At 41.6% G+C, this 20,373-nt stretch overlaps 1 protein-coding gene across 1 annotated transcript in view; it reads right to left on the bottom strand.

Annotated features, from left to right (window-relative positions):
* The window catches only part of LOC308080598 (von Willebrand factor D and EGF domain-containing protein), a 96,756-nt gene that overhangs the window by 74,570 nt on the left and 1,813 nt on the right, over window positions 1-20,373 (bottom strand). Inside the window, exons 2-5 of the mRNA XM_080422492.1 lie at window positions 9,940-10,127; window positions 5,445-5,673; window positions 3,690-3,755; window positions 2,379-2,638 (exon numbers count right to left, since the gene is read on the bottom strand). Coding sequence (XP_080278618.1) covers window positions 2,379-2,638; window positions 3,690-3,755; window positions 5,445-5,673; window positions 9,940-10,127 — 743 coding nt within the window. The remainder of the gene's footprint in view (window positions 1-2,378; window positions 2,639-3,689; window positions 3,756-5,444; window positions 5,674-9,939; window positions 10,128-20,373) is intronic.

Here is a 20,373-nt window from a genome sequence, read left to right on the forward strand (position 1 = left end):
TAATATAGCATCACAATATGAACCACTTTAACATACCACTTTTATACTACAGATCTACTGTACAAGCTCATTGCGCGGCACCGAGTGCGGCGCTATGAGCTTGAAAAATCTTGAAAATCTGTGCAAACCTTTGAATATATATATTTAAGTGAACATTTGTAACTCCAATTTTTGCTTCTGGGGGTCCCTGGAACAAAATATCTGAGATGGGGGTCTGCGGCCAAACACATATGATTTTGGGGGTCCTTGACATGAAAAGGTTTGAGAACCACTGCTATAAGTGATATTTTTGGTTATAAGTGTAAATACTGTACTGTTGTGATAGTAATCAATGTTATAGAGTGTTTGTTCAGTAACAGGGGTCTCCTGCTCTCTCCGGCTCTTTAGTGAACAGAAAATACATTTTCACGTCAGGATACTAATTTCATCCAATCAGGAGAGAGAACTCATACAGGATACTGGACAAACTAGTGGAATTGGGAGACACATTTTGTGCAGACAAAATTGGTAATGGAACAGTATAAGATTGAAGGTGATTAATGGGTTCTCTCTTCTTATTGGGTGAAATTGGTATCCCGACCCGATCTGTTTATTAAAGACCTGTTATTGACCAAAACACTCTATAGTAAAGATTACTATTAGAATATAGAGCTTTAACTTTGTAACCAAAAAATATCACTTACACTATCTTTAAGAGGTTAAGCTGTGTGTGCAGCCAGGCGTCAAGGTGCTCTTGAGTAAAGGCAGCTAAAGTTCCACAACAGCCTCAAAGTCCAGGAGGGATAAGTGCATAATGATAAACTCTCTCTCTCACACACACACACACACACACACACACACACACACACTTTTCATCAAAGAGATTTGGTGTACAGGGAAAAAAAGGAGTAGACCTAGTATAGAGCCCTGGGGGACCCTGATCAACAAGGTGTATATATATAGGGTTTAAGTGATTAAGCCCCATGTTATACTTTAAAAAAAGGTTCAATGGTAGTGAAAATAGCCGATCTAAAAGCATCACGACGTGTCGTGAGCTAGTACTGTAGATCGTCTATTCTGCCACAGCATTATTAGACCCCGTCTTCTTACTGTATAATTATTAAAGTTGTTATATAACATTTTTTATAACAATCTACAAGCTCACCACCCATCACAATGTGACGCATTGTGAGCTTGAAGATCAGCTATTTTCAATATTTTTGTTAACATTTAGAAAACTGGTAAAGGCAAATCAATATCATTGTTACAGTACAATAATCACAATCACATAATCACAATATCGGTATGTAATGGAGGTATTTAGTCAGAATAAGGTACTTGATTTTGTGCAGCCCTATACCATACCATAGCACAGCACAATTTAAATGACTAAGAATCCATTTAAATACAAAGCATGTGGAGGGGAGAGAGTGAGGCTTGTCTAGGCTGGATCTGATTTCACAGCCCTCCATCCATCGCCCTCTCTCTCCCTCTCTCTCTCTCTCTCTCTCTAGGCTGAACCGTGCCTTAGACAGGTCACCATGATCCATCGTTTAACCCCGTCCTCACCTGCACACGAGCGGGGTCAACCTCGTTCAGCATGCCTTCCCCTCACAGTGAGCCTGGCTCTCATTACTTCATATACTGTCCATTGGATCACATGTGGTTTGATTGAGTTGAACATTTTTTTTTGCAGCACAGACATGCAGCAGAAAATGCAATGGACCCTTTTTCAGCCTTCTGATTGGTCCCTGACTGACCAACCAGTAGGCTCCTTCCGCCTTGTCCCGCCTCCATCTAGTTGTTTATGCTGAATTTGTTATTTTAAAACATACGTATATATATATTTAAAATATATACCCAGTTTTTGGAAAGAAAACATTATTGTTCAATCACTATACTGCACCCGAGATGTTGCTTTTCACTGAGGCCAAGTTTAAAATAAGAATTGAATACATACATACATACAATATCAATATGAGGCAAATGAAAAACAACATTTTTAAATGGAAAGTGGATGGAGAGAGAGGATTTTTATCCAACCAAGCAACAGCAACCAATGGGTGCGCAGAGGGGCGGGACTGGACAAAGGGTATTATCTTTCAGGAAAGCTTGTAAGAGCGGCTATTTTCACAATATGTTCGATGTCTCTGTTTTCTTTTGCAAATCGAACCCTGAGCATTAGTAATAATACTAGCACGAGTGATACAGATACAGCACTGAGGGGGGTTCTAGGGGGTCCCCAGCAAAATGTCAGGCAGACTAAAATCTTTTCTTATGGGGGGTCGGTCGGTCGATGTGTCGGGCGGTCGATGTGTATCAATTCGGGGGTCCTTTGACGTGTAAAAAAAAACGTTTGAGAACCACTGCACTATAACAGCCTTATCAATAATCGTTACCGTCTCTCCCAGTCTGAAGTGGACTCCGTCCATCTCCACCATGGAGAAGGTCTTCGTCGTGGACTCCTGCCTGACCTCAGCCTTCATGCTGTGTCCGATGTGTCTGGCCCACACCACCCGGTAGCCCACCACGGTGGCCTGGTGGTCCGGGCCGGACGAAGAGGGGGAGCTGACCCCGACGAAGGAGCACCTCAGGTGGACGCTGCTGCCGAGGAGCTCCGGGGTGATGACGGGTCTGCTGGGGAGAGCCGGGAGGCTCGCTGGATATAGGAACACAATGATGGTGATGAAGGAGAAGGAGAAGGAGGAGAATTTGAGTGTTTGTTCAGTAACAGGGGTCTCCCCGTCTCTCCAGCTCTTAAAGGGATAGTTCACCCCCAAAATGACTTTTTTTCCTATCGATTACACACCCCATAGAGACTTGAATTCATGGAGATTTTTTATTCCTAAACCAATAATTTGATGACCGGCGGCGGCTCCGATAAGAGACTCAAAGTGTCAACTTTGTGACTCCTACCGGAGACATCTTTCTGCCGGTCATCAAATTATTGGCTTAGGAATGCGACAAAAACAAAAAAATCTCCATGAATTCAAGTCTCCATTGGGTGTGTAATCGATAGGGATTTTTTTTTGGGGTGAACTATCCCTTTAAGTAAACAAAATACATTTGAAAACACGTAACAATAAAAAAGTCTGACACTAATCTGGAAGTTGGAGGAGACTGCATGCAGTTCCAAGAGGATAGAAATCCAACCGCAGAGGATACAAATCGTTGCTGTCGGGAAGAAACCTTGTACCTTGAAACCCCATTTGCAAACTGATGCCCTACTTCATCATACAAGAGTGTCGCACAAAAGTAGTGAAAATAGTAGGTCTACAAGCTCACAGCACACAGCTTGTAGATCGGCTGTTTTCACTATTAGAAGACGTTTTTGAAATAAGAAGAAAGGAACGGTTTTGGACGTACAAGGTTTCAACCCGACAGCAACGAAATATAATCAAATGGACCTGATACTGTATTTTGGCTAAGCAGTTCTCATTCCCATGTGAACACAAAGCACGTGAACACAAAGCACCTCTTATCAGCCCTGTTTACTCTCTCTGCCAGGACACTCCATTCACACACACTCATAACAAGGTGTACTTATAATGAACCATTTCAGAATACATGCAGGCATATAAGAACAAAACTGAAATAAAATGAATAGTGAATGAATAATACATGGAATAAAAGTTGTATTGGTGTTACACAGACCCCTGTGGGACCCTGATTAATGAAGTATAAAGGGTTTAAGTGGTTTATTCTTTCACCTTTGCATCGCCCATTGATCTCCACTTCACCCGGAGGACAGAGTTTTGGTCCAAAGTCTGGTGAAACTGCAAAGAAATGCGAGGATTCATATATCAGTTCCACCAACCTGGAAACAAGAGCTTGAAACTCTCTGCTCTACTGAACAAAGAATAAATACATGCATGCATACAGACTGTACATGCATTACATTATATCAGTAGAGTCTGTCACACTCTTGCACCATATACATTTTTCAGGACAATTGTAGTCTGTGTGCGTGTGTGCGTGTGTGCGTGCGTGCGTGCGTGCGTGCGTGCGTGCGTGCGTGCGTGCGTGCGTGCGTTTCTCACTGTGTCTGCTGTGACTCAAAGTGTACTGCATCATTGTCAAATCTCAACGCAGTGCCATATATTAGATCTTTAATCCCTGGCATGCGGAGTAATTTGATGCTCAAAGCCAAGGGCAAAAAGGTCAACTATTGATAACAAGAAAATAGCCTCTCCTGCACAGAGTGAATGAGGACGCAGTGAATACAGCAGTAAGTAGCAGTGTTAAAGTGGACAGTGAATACAGCAGTGAGTAGCACAGTGAATATGGACACAGTGAATACAGCAGTGAGTAGCAGTGTTAAAGTGGATAGTGAATACAGCAGGACCTCCTGTACAGAGTGGATACCTTCTTCAGGGGCGACTCAGATTCCATCAGAGCATTCACCCATGATGCACTGCTGTTAGTTAGCCAAGTTTTTTCTTGCATTTTATTCTTTATTGCTTGCTGCTTGAGGAGGGTACACAGCAAAAGGAGGGATACACAGTAGTCTCGTGTAGCCAGACAACTATTCCACAATCTCTGAATGCTATATAGAGTCTGGAACTACAACTCCCGAAATCCGAGAGAGGAAGCTGGCACTTCCGTTCACGAAAATATATTTTAAAATATCTTTACATTTTATTATTATTTCCATTTCTGCTAAGCAGCAAGCTAAATATACTTAGATGATTTGTATTTATATTAGGATAAATTTGCGCGACTGTAAAGACGAAACGGAAGTGGAGAGGAGGCTTCATATCCGGTTTGTATTCTAATCATGATCAGAGCTTGATCAGAGCTTCCGAGTCCCAGACTGTATGAAAGACCGAAAACATTTGAAAATTGTGGGAGGTAACAGTCTGGCCACGCGAGACTAGATACACAGCCAAATCCTTGGCATTTATTCATTACGAGTACATCAGATAACAGGATGTTGCATGGCCCGGAGTAGGCTGGCGCCCGTCTAGTATATAATATAAAATACTTTCTGTTAGAAAATGGCCTCCCGATATCATCGGACGATACTAGCATAAAAATGTAAAATCCGAAAATATCGGTATCGTTTAAAAAAAAATGTTTTAATGAGTTACAGGAGTTCTTACTGTATGGTGTGGGTGATATGAAATGTGAGCTTACCATAATCACAGTAATCCTTAATCATATTCCATCATATTCAAGGGCTTTCGGAGAGAAATGAGACAGACTCCAGTCACTTTCAAATTAGAGCACTGCAGAGGGCAGGTGTGTGTCTGTGACCAGCTGACGCTCGTTGTTACCGACAATTAGTCGACTTTTGGTGAAAAAGCCCGCATATATCGGTATCGGTTGATATCTATAAATGAATAATAAATTAGGAGTTGGACAATGTCAGAATATCGGATATCGGCAATAAAGTCAATATCGGACATCCCTACTTTCTGTACTCCCACTTAGACATTTTCAGTAGCAGTTGCCCAGCAGCCTACCTTTAGCGCAGTAGCCCATGCAGCCCTGGGTGGGTTGCAGGTAGTAGATGAGGAACTCGCCACAGTTGCGCACAGTGATGGGGATGCGGAACAGACAGCAGTCCTTGGCGCTGCCGTGGAAGAACTGCCACGTGGCGCACGCCGAGAGCTGCCGCATCTCGCCGGGACGCGGCATGGAGCCGTCTCTTAGCGACAGCCACACGGGCGCCTGGGTTCCGCAGCGGTTCATCTGCACACCAGAGAAACAATGGTTCATAAAATGGTTCTATGAAAGGCTAGATGCAGTGGTGGAAAAAGTACTCAAATTTTTTTACTTAAGTAAAAGTATCAATGCTGCAATGTAGAAGTACTCTGTTACAAGTAAAAGTCCGGAATAAAAAAAATACTATTGTTATCAAAATGTACTTAAAGTACCAAAAGTAGAAAGTACTCATTATGCAGAGTGTCCCATTTCACAAGTTTTCAAACGTATAAAATGTGTAAAAATGTTTTGAAAATAGCAGATCTACAAGCTCACAATGCAACGCATTGTGAGCTTGTAGATCGGCTATTTTCAAATGGCCGATATATATAGAGGGCTGAAGTGGGTAATTTATAGGGGTGGGACGATATATCGATATATCGCGATACTTTCTCCCGCGATAAATAATCGATATCCTCCCGGAAAATATCGATATAAAAACTTTTTTTTATTTTATTTTGTATTTATTTTTTAAAGTTTGTGATACGTTGTTTTTCCTACTCTGTATTTGTGTAATGATGATTTTGAACTGTTTGGTGCTATTTTATGTGTTTATGAATTGAATACAAGGACTATCGTGATATATCGTTGGTGAATTTTCATGCAATATATCGTGATATCGCAATATATCGATATTTTCAGATATTGTGATATATCTTTGGTGAAATTTCATTCAATATATCGTGATATCGCAATATATCGGCATTTTCAGATATCGTGATATATATTGTTATCGTGGGCCTAATATCGTGATACATATCGTATCGTGAGGTACCCATATCGTCCCACCCCTAGTAATTTATGTACAAAAATTATGTACAATTATGTACAATATTTGCCTCTTTTTTTTGGGGGTCAAAGTTCTTTGAGGAACCAGAAATGGTTCCTTAAAAAATGTTTTACATTTTAAAATCTTTCTTTGAGACACTTTTAGCATTTAAGCACTTGAGCATTCGTAGAAAATAGCCAGTCTAGCTCACAACACGGTGCAACGCGACACGTTGTGAGCTTGTACATCGTCTATTTGCGATAAAACAAGGAGTGGATCAGGTATAGACCCCTGGGTAGGGGTTCTTTATAGAACCATTAAAATTAATGGTTCTTTAAAGCAGTGTTTCTCAAAGTGGGGTCCGGGAGAGGGTTCCAGGGGGTCCCCAGAAAAATGTTTTAATATAACCGTTTAAAATTTTCAATATTTTCTAAATATTTCTTTCTAAAAGTTTCTTTCTTGAGCTCTTAGCGAGGGAGCCACGGCGGCGCCTGGGTTCCGCACCGGTTCACGTGAGGAGAGATGAGAAGACGCAGGCGGTTATTAGCCGCAGCGAGGGGTGCAATTATCACCCTGCACCTGGCCTGGGGATGAGCGCTACAGCGGTGTGCCTCTGACATGATGGCAATCAGCTGCTCTTCGGGCCGCACGCAGAAAGATGTTTGATGTTTTTAACTGTTTCAAGGTTGTACCGTGCTGCACCATTTGGTGACACGCTGTACCCTCAGACACCAGCGGTGGAAAGTGTGTTTAAATACAGTTTTGAGGTACTTGATTATTTCCTTTTTCTATGCTTTATAACCCTGGCCTTTTTTCTGCCTTCATTGAGAGTCCACAGTTGGCAGTTCAAAAATAGCATATCTACAAGCTCACGGCGTGTCACTTCGTGCCGCGCTGCAAGCTTGTAAATCTGCTATTTTTGAACATTTTTGAAAAATCTTGGAAGTGTTTGAAAATGTTTCAATAATCTTCTCTTCTGGGGGTCCATGGCATAAAACCTTTTCAAAAGGGGGTCCACGGCCAAATATGTATAAATTTGGAGGTCCTTGGCACGAAAAAGTTTAAGAACTACTGATTTAGACGGCATTTGTAGAATCGGCTTCAGGTTTTAATGGGTTAAGATTGACAGGAAACCAGGAAGAGAGAGTTGGGACCCTGGGTCTCACCTTTTTCAATACTACTCCACTAACACTCAGAGGCAGATATTGTATTTTTTACTTGACTATAATTGTTTGAAAACTGTAGTTACCATTTACTTTGCTGATTACATTATTATTAGAAAACATGCATTAATCACTTAATCCCTATAGTATATTTCGGCTTATAGAAAACTGCAGATCTACAAGCTCAAAAAGTGCCATAATGACCCGTTTTGGAATTTTGACAAATTTGGAGAAATCTGTGAACAATCTGCAACATGAGTACTGTAAGTAAAACGTTCAATGTAGGTATTTTACTTAACAGAGTAGAAGTAGTACTTCTACATTGTGGTATTGCTATTTAACTTAAGTAAAACAACTTACTTATTCCACCGCAGCCGAAAACACAATTAATTCATGCTTGCTAGAAAAAGAAAAAAGTGTTCAAATGTAGATTTAGTTTAGCGATTACATATTGTTTCAATGTTATGCTCCATTGATAGGAAAGCTAGTTGGCAAACCTATACTGTAGCACTAATACAGGTGGTAAAAGTTAATGAGTGTGCTCTTTAAACTTTAAGTACCATTAACTCAAGATGTGACCGGACACAGGTACTAATCAGGTAATAATCATATAATTTACGCTCGTGTAAACACAGCTTTGGAATGTTTCAAACAAAAGCCACTTGTGTGCGAAGATGCTCATCTTCCCATTAGACTTAAGTTTACAGTTTAATGGAGACTGTGTCTGTTGCCATCACTGTATTTAGACTGTTACAATGTTGCAGTCATGGCTGAATGGGTATGGGAAACAGAAGGTCAATGGTTTGCCTCCCGGTCCCGGCTATGAGTCGAAGTGTCCCATGAGCAAGACACTTACGGTAAATCCTAACACTTTTCTGTTTTGCTAGTAGAAGCCATTCATCCCATGCTCTTTTGTCTATCAGTGGGCACTTGAATAATTGAAAAGCTGAAATCCATAATTTGTATTGTCTTATTCCGAATTCGAACCAAGGTCTCGCCTTTCTGTCAGGCAGTTCTATGGTAAAGACGCGCTGGAGACACACTCCTTTTCCCAGCGATTAGCATTGTGATTCAGCGCTCTCCTCTAGTGTTTTTTTGGCAGAGCGCTAATGGCCCGCCTCAAGCACAAAATAGTTCTTTGAATCCTTACCACAACCATGAGAAGTCCATGTTTACCATTGTTTCAGCTAGGGCTATTTGGCACAGCGACGGTTAATATGTTTGAATGTTGCTGGCATCAGTAAACAATCTGTCACTCAAACAAATGCTTTCTGTTGACATGGCCCCCCAAGCCAGTTTTTTTTATTTGTCTATATAAATATCTTTATTAGTATCACGCAAAGTTGACATGTCAGAGCAGTTAAGACATGTTTTCTTTTTCTCCCCATCCCTCCCCCATATTGTTATTGCTGTCATATTTTCCTTTCCAAAAAGACAAAGAAAAAATAAAAGAAAGAAGAAAAAAGAAGAAAGAAAACAAAGAAAAAGTCCAGACAAACAAACATGCATACATGATATCAAACTAGGTATAAGCAATAGAACGTGAGATAGAAAATATATGATAAATAAAAACATAAAAATAAATACACAAGATGAGTTATCCAAATGCAAAAACAAGCTTATGTAGGTAATACATAGAGTTGAAATGCTGTCATACATCACCGTCCATCAATCACATATCCCAGTGGTTCTCAACCAGTGGTCCAGGGACCACCAGTGGTCCTTGAGGGGGTTCCAGGTGGTCCCCAGCTAAATGATGGAAGAGGTGGTAACCAAATGGACCCTTACTGGGTAGATCTTTAACTCTTGAGAGTGTAAAATGAAACCAAATGGACTCTTACGGGTCCATTTGGTTTCATTTCACGCTCTCAAGAGTTAAAGTATTGTTAAACATCTGCATTACTTCATTTACAAGAAGTCTACACAATTAGAGAATGTAGCAGAATTGTTATTTTGATCAACGTTTGCCTGTCATCTCTCCTGTGCTATGGCACCAACATCAATACAGCATGAATTGTGGACGAAATCTTATCAAGGAAAACAAAATATTCAAAGTCTTGGGTCTGAGAGTCTAAATCTCATCAAATGGTGGTCCGTGGCTCAAATGCAGAATAAAGAATGGACCGTGATATGAAAAGGGTTGAAAACCACTGACATATCCCATTATAGATACACACAGGTTTCCTAAGCCAGTTTTTGTTGCAGTGTGAGTGGACTTGCCTGGCAGGTTGTAGGGCTGCATGTTCATGCTTAGTCTGCTTATTCCGATTTACACTTGTAAGTCGCTCTGGATAAAAGCCTAAATGCTAAGTTGTGTCTTACCTCCACACAGCTGGTGGGCATCTCAGCCGGCTTGTTGTTGATGTTGAAGCGATACCACCCGGGGGAGAGGGAGTGGTCACAGATAAGGTCCTGGATGGCCGTGTTCTGGATCTCCGTGGAATCAAAGTCCACACTCCGGTACGGGTTCCTCAAGGTGCGGTGGCCTCCTGGGGAACACTCTGGGGGGGCTGGAGGGCACAGAGGTCGAGGTGAGAGGGGGTATACACAGTACAATCTCAGTGGTTCTCAACCTTTTTTTGAGCTCTGGACCACTAACATATTTCAAACAATCCTGAAGGACAAGCCCACCCCACCTACTTACAATAATATTTAGCACTAGTCCATACCCGGGGATGTTGCACGGATGCACACTCAAACGATGTGCAGACGTGACTTAGATGGGACCACAATGGGCACTACAGATCCCATAGCACGTGTCTGGGCTAATAAACAGCTTGAATTTGGGAAAAGTACAAAACAGCTTCAATTCATTCTAAGAACCACTGGGGAGAGAAATGCACGAGAATAGCCATGTTAACTGTGTAGAAGTCCCTGTCCTTATGGCACTGTAGCACGCTGAGGGCTACTGGAGGTTGTTGCTGACACAATATATGAGAGACTGTTTTGCAATGGAAGCTTCTGTGCTTTATAAATAATTATTTAAGAATAAACTCCCATTTCACCTAAGACAGGCAGCCTCTGTGGATAGCTTTAAAGCTGAGCTCAAGACTTTTGATTGATTGAATATTTTATTAGGCAAAAAATGTAAAACAGCACAGTTACATTTAAAATACTTTGTCTAACAGGTCCGTTCATGAAAGACCTTGCGGTCTTGTTTCCAATGAGGGCCTTGGTATTCAATTCATAGACATATATAGTGGCACCACAGTTCGAATATCAAGACCTATTTCTTCACTCTTGCTTTTAGTTGATTTTTAAATCTCTGTGTTGTTATTCATGTCCTCACTGTTTTGCCTGATTCACTGCCTTTTTTGCTTTTATTTTAATGTTGTTTTATGTAAAGTAAAGTAAGTTTACCAGTAAAGTAGAAGTTCCTCAAATTTGTACTTTGTTACTTTCCACCACTGCACTGAGATAACTGTGCACCACTGAGGAAGAACTGTCTGTGTGTGAGAGGCCTGAGCCCAGGGGTACAGCATCCTACTATAAAGAGGACAGCACAATTAGACAATTGACAACACCTGCCAATTGCCGAATCACCCCCTGTCTCCACCCATAGCAGTCTTAGTTGAGTGAGAGTTCACAGAAATGCTAATAAACATTTGGGAAAAGTGTAAAATTGGCTTCCTCCCTCTCTTCGTATGCCAATGGTCCATGTACTGTACATATTCAAGTTCAGGTCCATAGACCATATTCACACGGCGGCCAAGTTGCTATTAAGTTAATGAAGCGCCACCCCGGTTGCCACGGCGACGGGGTGGCACTTTCAATGTAAAATTCCATAATGGCCACCGTGTGAATATGGTCAATTAGTCAACCCACTGAGAAAAACAGATGAGGACAGACGGAATGACAGTTTGAGGTTTCCTCATTCAACCTCATAGGATAGTAGTGTTGGGAAGGCATAACACAGTGATTTCTTCTTTTTTTTACATTAATGATCTTAAAGCCACTGAAAATAGCTGATCTGCAAGCTTATAATGCGTCATAGTGTGCACCTTTTATTCTAAAAAAACACTCATACCATAGCAAATGATGGTGATTTTGGACAAAATGTTCAATGGGAACGGCGTGCGTGTGAGCTCAGGTGTTTGGGCATGTGTGTGGGCGTGAAAATACATAGTGAGGGTAGAGGGACAAGGCAGTGAAAGCCTGTCATACTTAATATCACCCAAACTAAAACTAATCTATTGCCACACTGGTACAGTAAGTCTTACCTTTCCACAATGAACACATACTGTATAGTACAGTAAAAGAACCAGTAAAAAGCGCTGAATCGAGGCTTTAATGATACACAGTCTAGAGCAGTGTTCTCAAAGTGGTGTCCGGGGACCCCCAGGAGTCCTTGAGGGGGTCCCCAGCTAAATGAGGAACAGTTTAAACACTTATTGTGTGGCTATTTGAAAATAGGCCATCTTCAAGCTCACAACGCATCGCATAGCGACGTGTTGTGAGCTCGTTTTCAAAATATTTTGACAAATGTTCTCTTATGGGGGTCCCTGGCACAAACCTTTTTTTTTCCAGATGGGGGTTCTGTTGGCCAAATACATACATTTGGGGGTCTTTGACATGAAAATGTTTGACAAGCACAGATTTTATAGTTCACTGGGAACTAGAGGAAAGTCAGTGAAAGCTGCTGGAGTCTCATTGGGCTTAAGAAGGGGTGAGGTGAGGCTATTTTCAAAACACAGTGAATTAGGGCTTTTAGGGATTTAGGATGCATTGTGTCAACAGAGACAGCAGGGGGGGGAGGGGAACCAGTGTCAAACCTGTGACTCCTTCAACATGGGCTTAGAGGAGCCAAGGGGAGATTATTTTCCACTGACAAGTCCTGCACTTTCTTCAGTTCACACCTACAGTAGACTATGTACCTCCGTCTGGCCAAAAATAACACATTGGAGCTCTAATCCAGTAAATTGTTGCTGTCGGGTAGAAAACTTGTATGTCCAAAACCGTTACTTTCCAGGAAATTGTCAAAAAAGAGCTTGTGTTCCAATGGATCCAATGTAGATATTATTTAGTCACAAGCTCTTGTTAATACTTGTTGGTTCAATATGTATAAAACCCACAGACATAATTAACCACTTTAACATAAGAAAATAATAAGAAAATAACAGCAAAAATAGCACTTTTATGCAACACACTTGTATGCCGAAGTAAGCATACATTTATGAAAAAAACATGAATAAATACAAGATTTCTGCCCCTAATCCAGTAAATAAAAGCCTGTGAGAAGTGAATAGCGGTCAGGGAGGGTTAGAGGTAAGTGCAAATGAGGTGAGGTCACACCGTTTTAAAAACACAGGCAATTGCGGCTTCGCGACTTAAGACTCAATGGGAACTGCATGTGTCAACACAGATGGGGAGAGGGCAAAGGTGATGAAAAATTGCTTCACCCCAGAGCTCTTAAAACAGCAACAGGCGTAATCCGAAGAAAGGTGAGAATAGCTGCCACTGACAAGAGCTACCTTCCAACCAAGAAAGACAATTAACTAGTCAGGAAGAGTGAATTTCAACCTGGCCCCAAATATAATGGGGAACGTCATTATAGAAGAATACTTTGAAACATGTTCACTTTTTCCTGGGACAATTTGCTAAATGTTTCCCAAAAAATACACAATTTCCCACATTTTAAAAGATGGCAAACATTGCCTATTTGCGTGCTCTCAACGTGCCGCCACACGATGCTCGGGAACATCAGTGAGGTTGGAAGGGCAGGAAGGATCACTTCACCAAGCAGAGGTTATCTAAATCACTAAGAATAACATGCATTCCTTTTGAGCCCCTCGCTCCTCTCCAAACCTGCCCCGGGACGGGACCCTGCAGCCAACCGTGCATGCATGACCACACTTCTGAACATAGTTTGCAGATGGAGCCTGAAGAAGCTTATTTTTGGGGGTGTTATTTGAGCAGAATGTGTAATTTGCAATGTTACACATGTAGCCTTAGATGTCACAAGCTACAGCAGTAGGTTTCAAGATTTGGCGGCCCCTCTGTAGTAACTTTGAGGGACACCTAGGGGTCCCGGACCCCCCGTTGAAGACCCCTGCTGTGAGCGACAGTAGCATGCTACGTTCCTACTATGCAAGCTTCTGAACTGCCGTTCAGGGGACAAATGATGTTGTTTTAATTGAATTGCCTTAGGTCAACACAGCCCCTTTTCTCAACAAACCTGAACAAAAGGCAAAAAGCCTGTCCTTTCACTTGTAAACGAACAAACTCGCTCCCCATTCAGTGTTTGACTTTCATTGCGGAGGGTGAGGCACTGGAGTGGAAACGTCAGGAGGAAAAAAAAAACAGTAGCTGCTGTGTAAACTGCCCGAATACAGTCAAAAAGCCCCCCCGACAGACAGTGAGAGGCCCCCTTGAAAGACACCGTGCTTGTTTACATCTGCCCGTTTCCTGCTCGCACACCTTGTCTGGAAGATAGCTAACGAGAGGTGAGATCACAGGTCCTTCAAACAAACACGTTTTAGACAGTGGTGGAAAGTAACTAAGTACTGTGCCTTTACTAAAGCCACGCAAGTGTAAAACAGGGCTTACTGTAAGTGGCTAAAACTTGTACTTGAATATATCTTTGAGTTACTTATACTTTACTTGAATATTTCCATTTTTCGATAGCCTACTTTACACTTCCACTCCACTACATCTCAGAGACAAATATTGTCATTTCTACTCAATTATTTCAAAATGTTAGTTACTTTGTAGCTTTCGATTATTATTACAACACATGCGTTTATGCGAGTACTTATATTCTGATGCCAATTCTTCTTTTACTCAAGCAAAATTCTTAATACAGGACTTTTACTTGTAACAGAGACATTGTGCATACATTGTATTTCTACTTTTACTCATGTAAAACAGTACTTTTTTTTCCCACCACTGCTTGCTTACATACATGTGCCCCTTTCCAGCTCACACACCTTGTCTGGGAGCTAGCTAACAAGACGTGAGGTCACGGGGTCGTCCAAACAACCAGGTTCTTTTTTCTTTTTTAAATGACAAGGCGAGACTTCAGCTGTCCCAAATCCCAGACTTTAATGAGTTTACAGAGTCTGGGGGGGTCAGTCAGAGGGGGTCCCAAAGTGGGTTTAAGCCAGTGTTTCCCAAACTGGGGTCTGGGGGAGGGATGGCAAAAGATCACAGGGGGGTGTGTGAGGACTTGTCTGTTTGGAGGTGGTTTGATTGATTGGATACTTTATTAGACATAAATGTAAACAGCACACGGTACAGTCAGACATTTGGGTCCTGGTGTGTTATCCTTTGGTACAACATGTATCAAATCATAACTTGTATTTGGGTCATTATATTGTCAAAATCAGTGAAATATAGTCTGCATCTTTCAAGATCTTTCAAAATGTTTCAAAAACAGCTAAAATAGATGATCTACCAGCTCGCTATGAGCAACTATTTGCTATTTGTAGTGCGAGAAGTATATAGGGCTTAAGTGGTTTACCATACATGTTTGAAAAATACAAGAGACCGTGTGCGTGCGTGCATGCAGGAGTGAGGGGTCTCAGCTTGTGTCAGATGTAAGTAGGGAGTGTTCCAAGGAAGAAGGAAAAAAAGTTTGGAACCACTGATTTAGGCGGATGGGGGGGGGGGTGATGGTGTTGAAGGTAAGCTAATGAATTGGACCCCAGGGATAAGGAAAGGTCTCCCTGGAAGACTTCAGTGGCCCAGACGTGCTTGGCTCTGCGCTACCTCCTGTTTCTGGGTAAAGAAGATTAAAGCGAGAGAGCAGCATGTTAACATAACTGTGGCGGTAGGGTCCGTTCCCCCCCCCCCCCCCCCCCCCCGAGGCCCGGACTGACTGTCACTCACTGGGAGAACAACAGAGACAGGCCTGCGACCAGCTGGTATTAATTAACCTATTAAGGCCTGAGGTTCCGATTCTACAAATGTCTTCTAAATCAGTTCTAAAACTGTTTTCTGGAAAAATGCATGTTGTTATATCAGTGGTTGTCAAGGACCTCCAAAATTATATGTATTTGGCCGCCGACCCCCATCTGAAAATATTTTGTTCCAGGGACCCCCCAGAGGCAAAGATTTGATTTACAAATGTTTGCTTTAATTGCATATTACTGTATTGTCGCTTTTTTTATTCTGTCATGTCTATTTTTAATGTATGTTTTGTTCTTTGCTTTAAAGAAATATATATATATTCAAAGATTTGCAAAAATGTTCACGATTTTTCAAAAATAGCAGATCTTCAAGTACATGAGCTTGTATATCTGCTAATTTTGAATAGCCAAAGTATAAAATAATGGTTTAAGTGGTTACACAGATGCATTCTCCGTTTTAATGGGTTAAGCGCAATTAAGAGTTTTGTTTTCAAACTTGTATTAGCCCCAGCGTCCCAAATCCCAATTCTACGGCAAGTATTTCTACGCCACATTTCTCTTTTGGTCTGAAAACACTTTGAAGCCCATCTAGACCAGCGATCCTCAACATGTGGGCCCACTGGGGGACCACGAGGGCGTTGAAACTGGGCCCCCAAATAATTGGCAAAACCCTTGATTTTTATGATCATCGAACACTTTCAAGATTTTCAAGTGGGCCCTGCTCCAGAAAAGGTTGATAACCAATGCTCTAGACCCTAAACCTACAACTTCATCACACACCAAAAAAAGGGGAAAGAAATCTATATTTCTTGGCATGTTGGTACCAGATGGATGAGCTTTGACACACACAGGACGGTGGAACAAGTATGAAAATGCTTTCGATAATCACAGGAAAAGTACTGCAAAGTCACTGTGGCATGCACTGTTTCATAGCAGTAAATCCTAAACATTTGGGACTCAAAAGCCAAGCCATTGCTTGCAGAATGTGCTTTCCTCCTTCGCTGATCTGTGCCAACACTTTGCTGCACATAAAACCAGTGGTGGAAGAAGCAATCCGATTGTATACTTACATAAAAGTAGCAATACCACAAGAAACATACTATATTAAAAAAGTACGGCCCTGGCCTCCCTAGGTTGGCAGAGGGAAGGTAGTGCCCAGGATTACATAGACAATTGGCACTGGGTGTAAAAAATTGGGTTAAAAAATTGTGGGATAAAAATGTAAGTAAAAAAAAAGAAAGAAAAAAAAAGTACCAAAGTAAAAGTACTGAAATGTTTTCGAAAATAGCTGATCTACAACCTCACAATGTACCTTATGGGCTTGCAGTTTGGCTCTTTTTGATTGGCCAAAGCATAAAAACAGGCTTTATTGGTTATAATCGAAGAAAATTTTACATTTTCCTCTGAAATTTGTGGAGTAGAAGTATAAAGTATTGAAAAATGGAGACACTCAAATAAAGAACCTCTAGTAGAGTACTTGATTAAATATACTTTGTTACTTTCCACCACTGCATAAAACCATGCTTTGCGACATTCCTTTTAAGATGTGTTTCCACTGTAACCCCCCCTAAACACATGGCACTGATGTGTACACACACATTACTCTCATAAAAGGACCACAATGGAAATAAGCTCTCAAAGTGTTTTTGTGTTTTATCCTTTTGACAGATATGTAGAAATATATCGTCATGTACTGTAAATGCAGTTTTGTCAATAAAACATCAATCAATCAATCAGTCAGTCAGTAGATGGGCTATTTTCTCAGCACGTTCGCCTTTTGTCACCATTCTTTTTGCGTTTTATGACATGCCCAGAATAGGGACGCTAGGGTTCAAAGTGGTTAATGATTAATTACCATATGTGACTGTTCCCAAATTAGATTCATATAAAAGGTTAGAGTACTTGAGTACTGATGGTGCAAGAGGTGTCTTTAAGCACTTGAGACATGGTGGGAATGCTAAAATATGTATTTGGGACAATACATTAATATATAATATCTACAGGTTGGCAGACCTGCTAATCTAACTCTCTGTCTGTCTGTCTGTCTGTCTGTCTGTCTCTCTCCCCACACACTCCCTATGCACACAATAATGTACTGAATGGAGTTACACTACTTTAACTCGCATCGTTGTAAAGCCATCCTTTTCAGTGACATTCCTTTTATATTGTCACTCCTCCACCATAGTGGGGCGACGCCCCCTGTAACCACAGGTAACCAATGTCCAAACATTCTGTGACAGGCTCTCATACAATTAACTGCACTGGTTCTCAAAGTGGGGTCCGGAGACCCCCAGGGGTCCTTGAGGGTATTCCAGAGGAACGTGTGAGAGAAGGCCCTATTTCATTTTGTCGCGTTGTCAGCTCCTAGATCGGCTATTTTCAAACTCTTTCTTGTCCTGGCACAAGATGATATGTCCTTATTTGCGGTATTTGCATAATATACAGTGAAATGTGACATCTGCATTCAACCCATCCTAAGAATCAGGAGGCAGCGCCTCTGGGAGCAGTTAGGAGTTGAACTGTCTTGCTCAGGGACACTTCCATATAGATCGGGGTGCAAACCGGGGACCTACTGTTTCCCAGGCGGCCTCTCTACTCACTCAGCTACAGCCACCCCGATATCTTTTCAAATGGGGGTCAGAGACTAAATACTTATCAACTCGGGGGGGGGGGGGGGGGTCCTTGTCTTAAAGAATGTTTGAGAACCACTGATTTACCAATACCGGCGGTGCAGAAAGGTTTGCTGCTGTGATGGGAGATAGTGATGGGTTCTGCCCACCCAGGACACTTGTTTTTATGACCCTCTGTGTCGCCTACTTTACGACTGCATTCTTTGATCCTCTCTGTGACATTGTTTCACAAACACAGGGATCGGGGACACGTTTTTATGGGTCGTCGTGAGTAAATAGCCCCCTTGTTTCTTTATTTTTCTTTTTACAATAACATCAAAAAGGTTTTCTAAGATTTTCCATAAACATAAAAAGTCCAACAGAATTACAACAATTCAGAATTCTTTTACAATTTTCTAACGGAGAGAATGGCTGATCTACAAGCTCACAGTGTATCGATGTGACATGCTGTGAGCTTGTAGATCGGCTGCATTTTCTCAATTTGTAAATGGTTCATTCATAATGTTTTGGTGGGTCCTGGGGACACACCATATTTCTCTTTTGGGTCTCAAGATGAAAAGGTTTGTGAACCCCTGGTCTGTGACAACACTGGCATCTCAGGCGGGTGGCCGTGATTGGACAGGGATGCCATCAATCAATCAATCAGTGCCAGGATTTCCTAGTTTCTTTTCGAAACATCTTTAACTTTGACTGAGTTAACAGCCCAATAACTACCCCATGTTTATGGAGCTGTCTGTCACGGGCAGATGGCTGCAATTCTTTGCATTCTACTGACATTATACTACACTTACTCTAGGTTTTTTACTGATGCCACTTTTTGAACCCCGCTATCTCCAGTGATCTATGCACCTGCTGCTGAGTTTGTTTTTCTAAAGGCTTCCATCCTGTTTGATGTCAGCCGTCTATTGGTTAACGCTCACAAGCCATTTTAAGCAAAGATGCTTCCTCTAAACCTTTTTTTAATTTCAAGGAACAGTGGTTCCCAAACCATTTCAGGAACCATTTTGGGGTCACACAGACCCATTTTTATGGGTCGCGAGTTAATGTCCCTTTTTTTCTTTGTTTCCTACATTTAGTTTGTTTTATTATTATATAAAAAAACAAAACAATTTTAGATCTGCTATTTCCACTAGTTTGGGTCCCAGGGAGACATAAAATGTCTCTTTCCTGTGTTGAGCTAAAATGTTTGGGAACCAGTACCTTAGGCCACGGATTTGATAGAACTTGTATCTCCAAGACTCCAATATACTGTACAATCCTCAGTGTTCATTGGCTCGGTAGCAGGTCTGAACCGGAAACACACACATGCGTTTACTGTTCAAATCTGCTGCTGAGCCAATCAAACGAAGCTGTGGGAAAATGACACAGGAAACGAGTAGGCCTATGCCACCTTCTCAAAACTGGAACTACAGTCAGTTATGCCTATTGTGTTCATATACTGTAAACTCTGTCTATATGCAGTGGTTTCTAACCCCTAGACTCCCAGTGGTGGGCAGGCACTTTTCATTTACCCCTGCACCCCCAGAGCACCCACATCTTTGAGAACTGTTAACCTGCCACAGCTGTTCGCTGCTATTCATTAAGCTCCATCCCTCTGGATTGAGGGGGGGGGGGCTAAGGTGTAAATCAGATGTAGATCCAAGGCTAGATTTCCCCCTGACCCAAACATTAAAAAACATGCATCCGATTTTCAACTCAGTTTTGGCACAGCTCCAGTCAAGTTGAGCCAGATGTATTTATAAAATACCTTTAGACCAGTCAGTGACGCGAACAGCCTTTTTGCATGTAGTTGGGGGACGTGCCAGTCAGTGACGTGCGTCTCAAACATTTTGATGTCAGGGACCCCCAAATTGATGCGTATTAAACCGCAGACCCCACATTTGAAAGTATTTGGTGCGAGGCCCCCAATAAGAGAATATATTTTTTTCAGGCCAAGGACCCCTAAGATGAGAGGGAGATGAAGCAGGGACCCCCACTATATATTTTATAAATTGTGTTGCAGATTAAACGTTGTCATAGATTTCATAGATAGCTTCATAGACTTGTTTGACACCACTGTCATCAGTGTTGGATTCATGTTCATGTGTATTTTCAGACAGTAAACCACTTAAACCGTCAATACTTAGTAAACTTGACCTTTCACTCTGTACTCGGTTTACAATGTTTTCCCTCTACACCAAACCTCTTTGCCAAAAATAGCTGCAAGGCGTTGTAAGCTTGTAGATCAGCTATTTTTGGCTAAAGTTCTCCACAGAATATGGATGCTAGGGTTCAAGTGG

This window comes from Gymnoscopelus braueri (genome assembly GCF_963280865.1).
Source record: "Gymnoscopelus braueri genome assembly, chromosome: 24".
NCBI classification, from domain to species: domain Eukaryota; kingdom Metazoa; phylum Chordata; class Actinopteri; order Myctophiformes; family Myctophidae; genus Gymnoscopelus; species Gymnoscopelus braueri.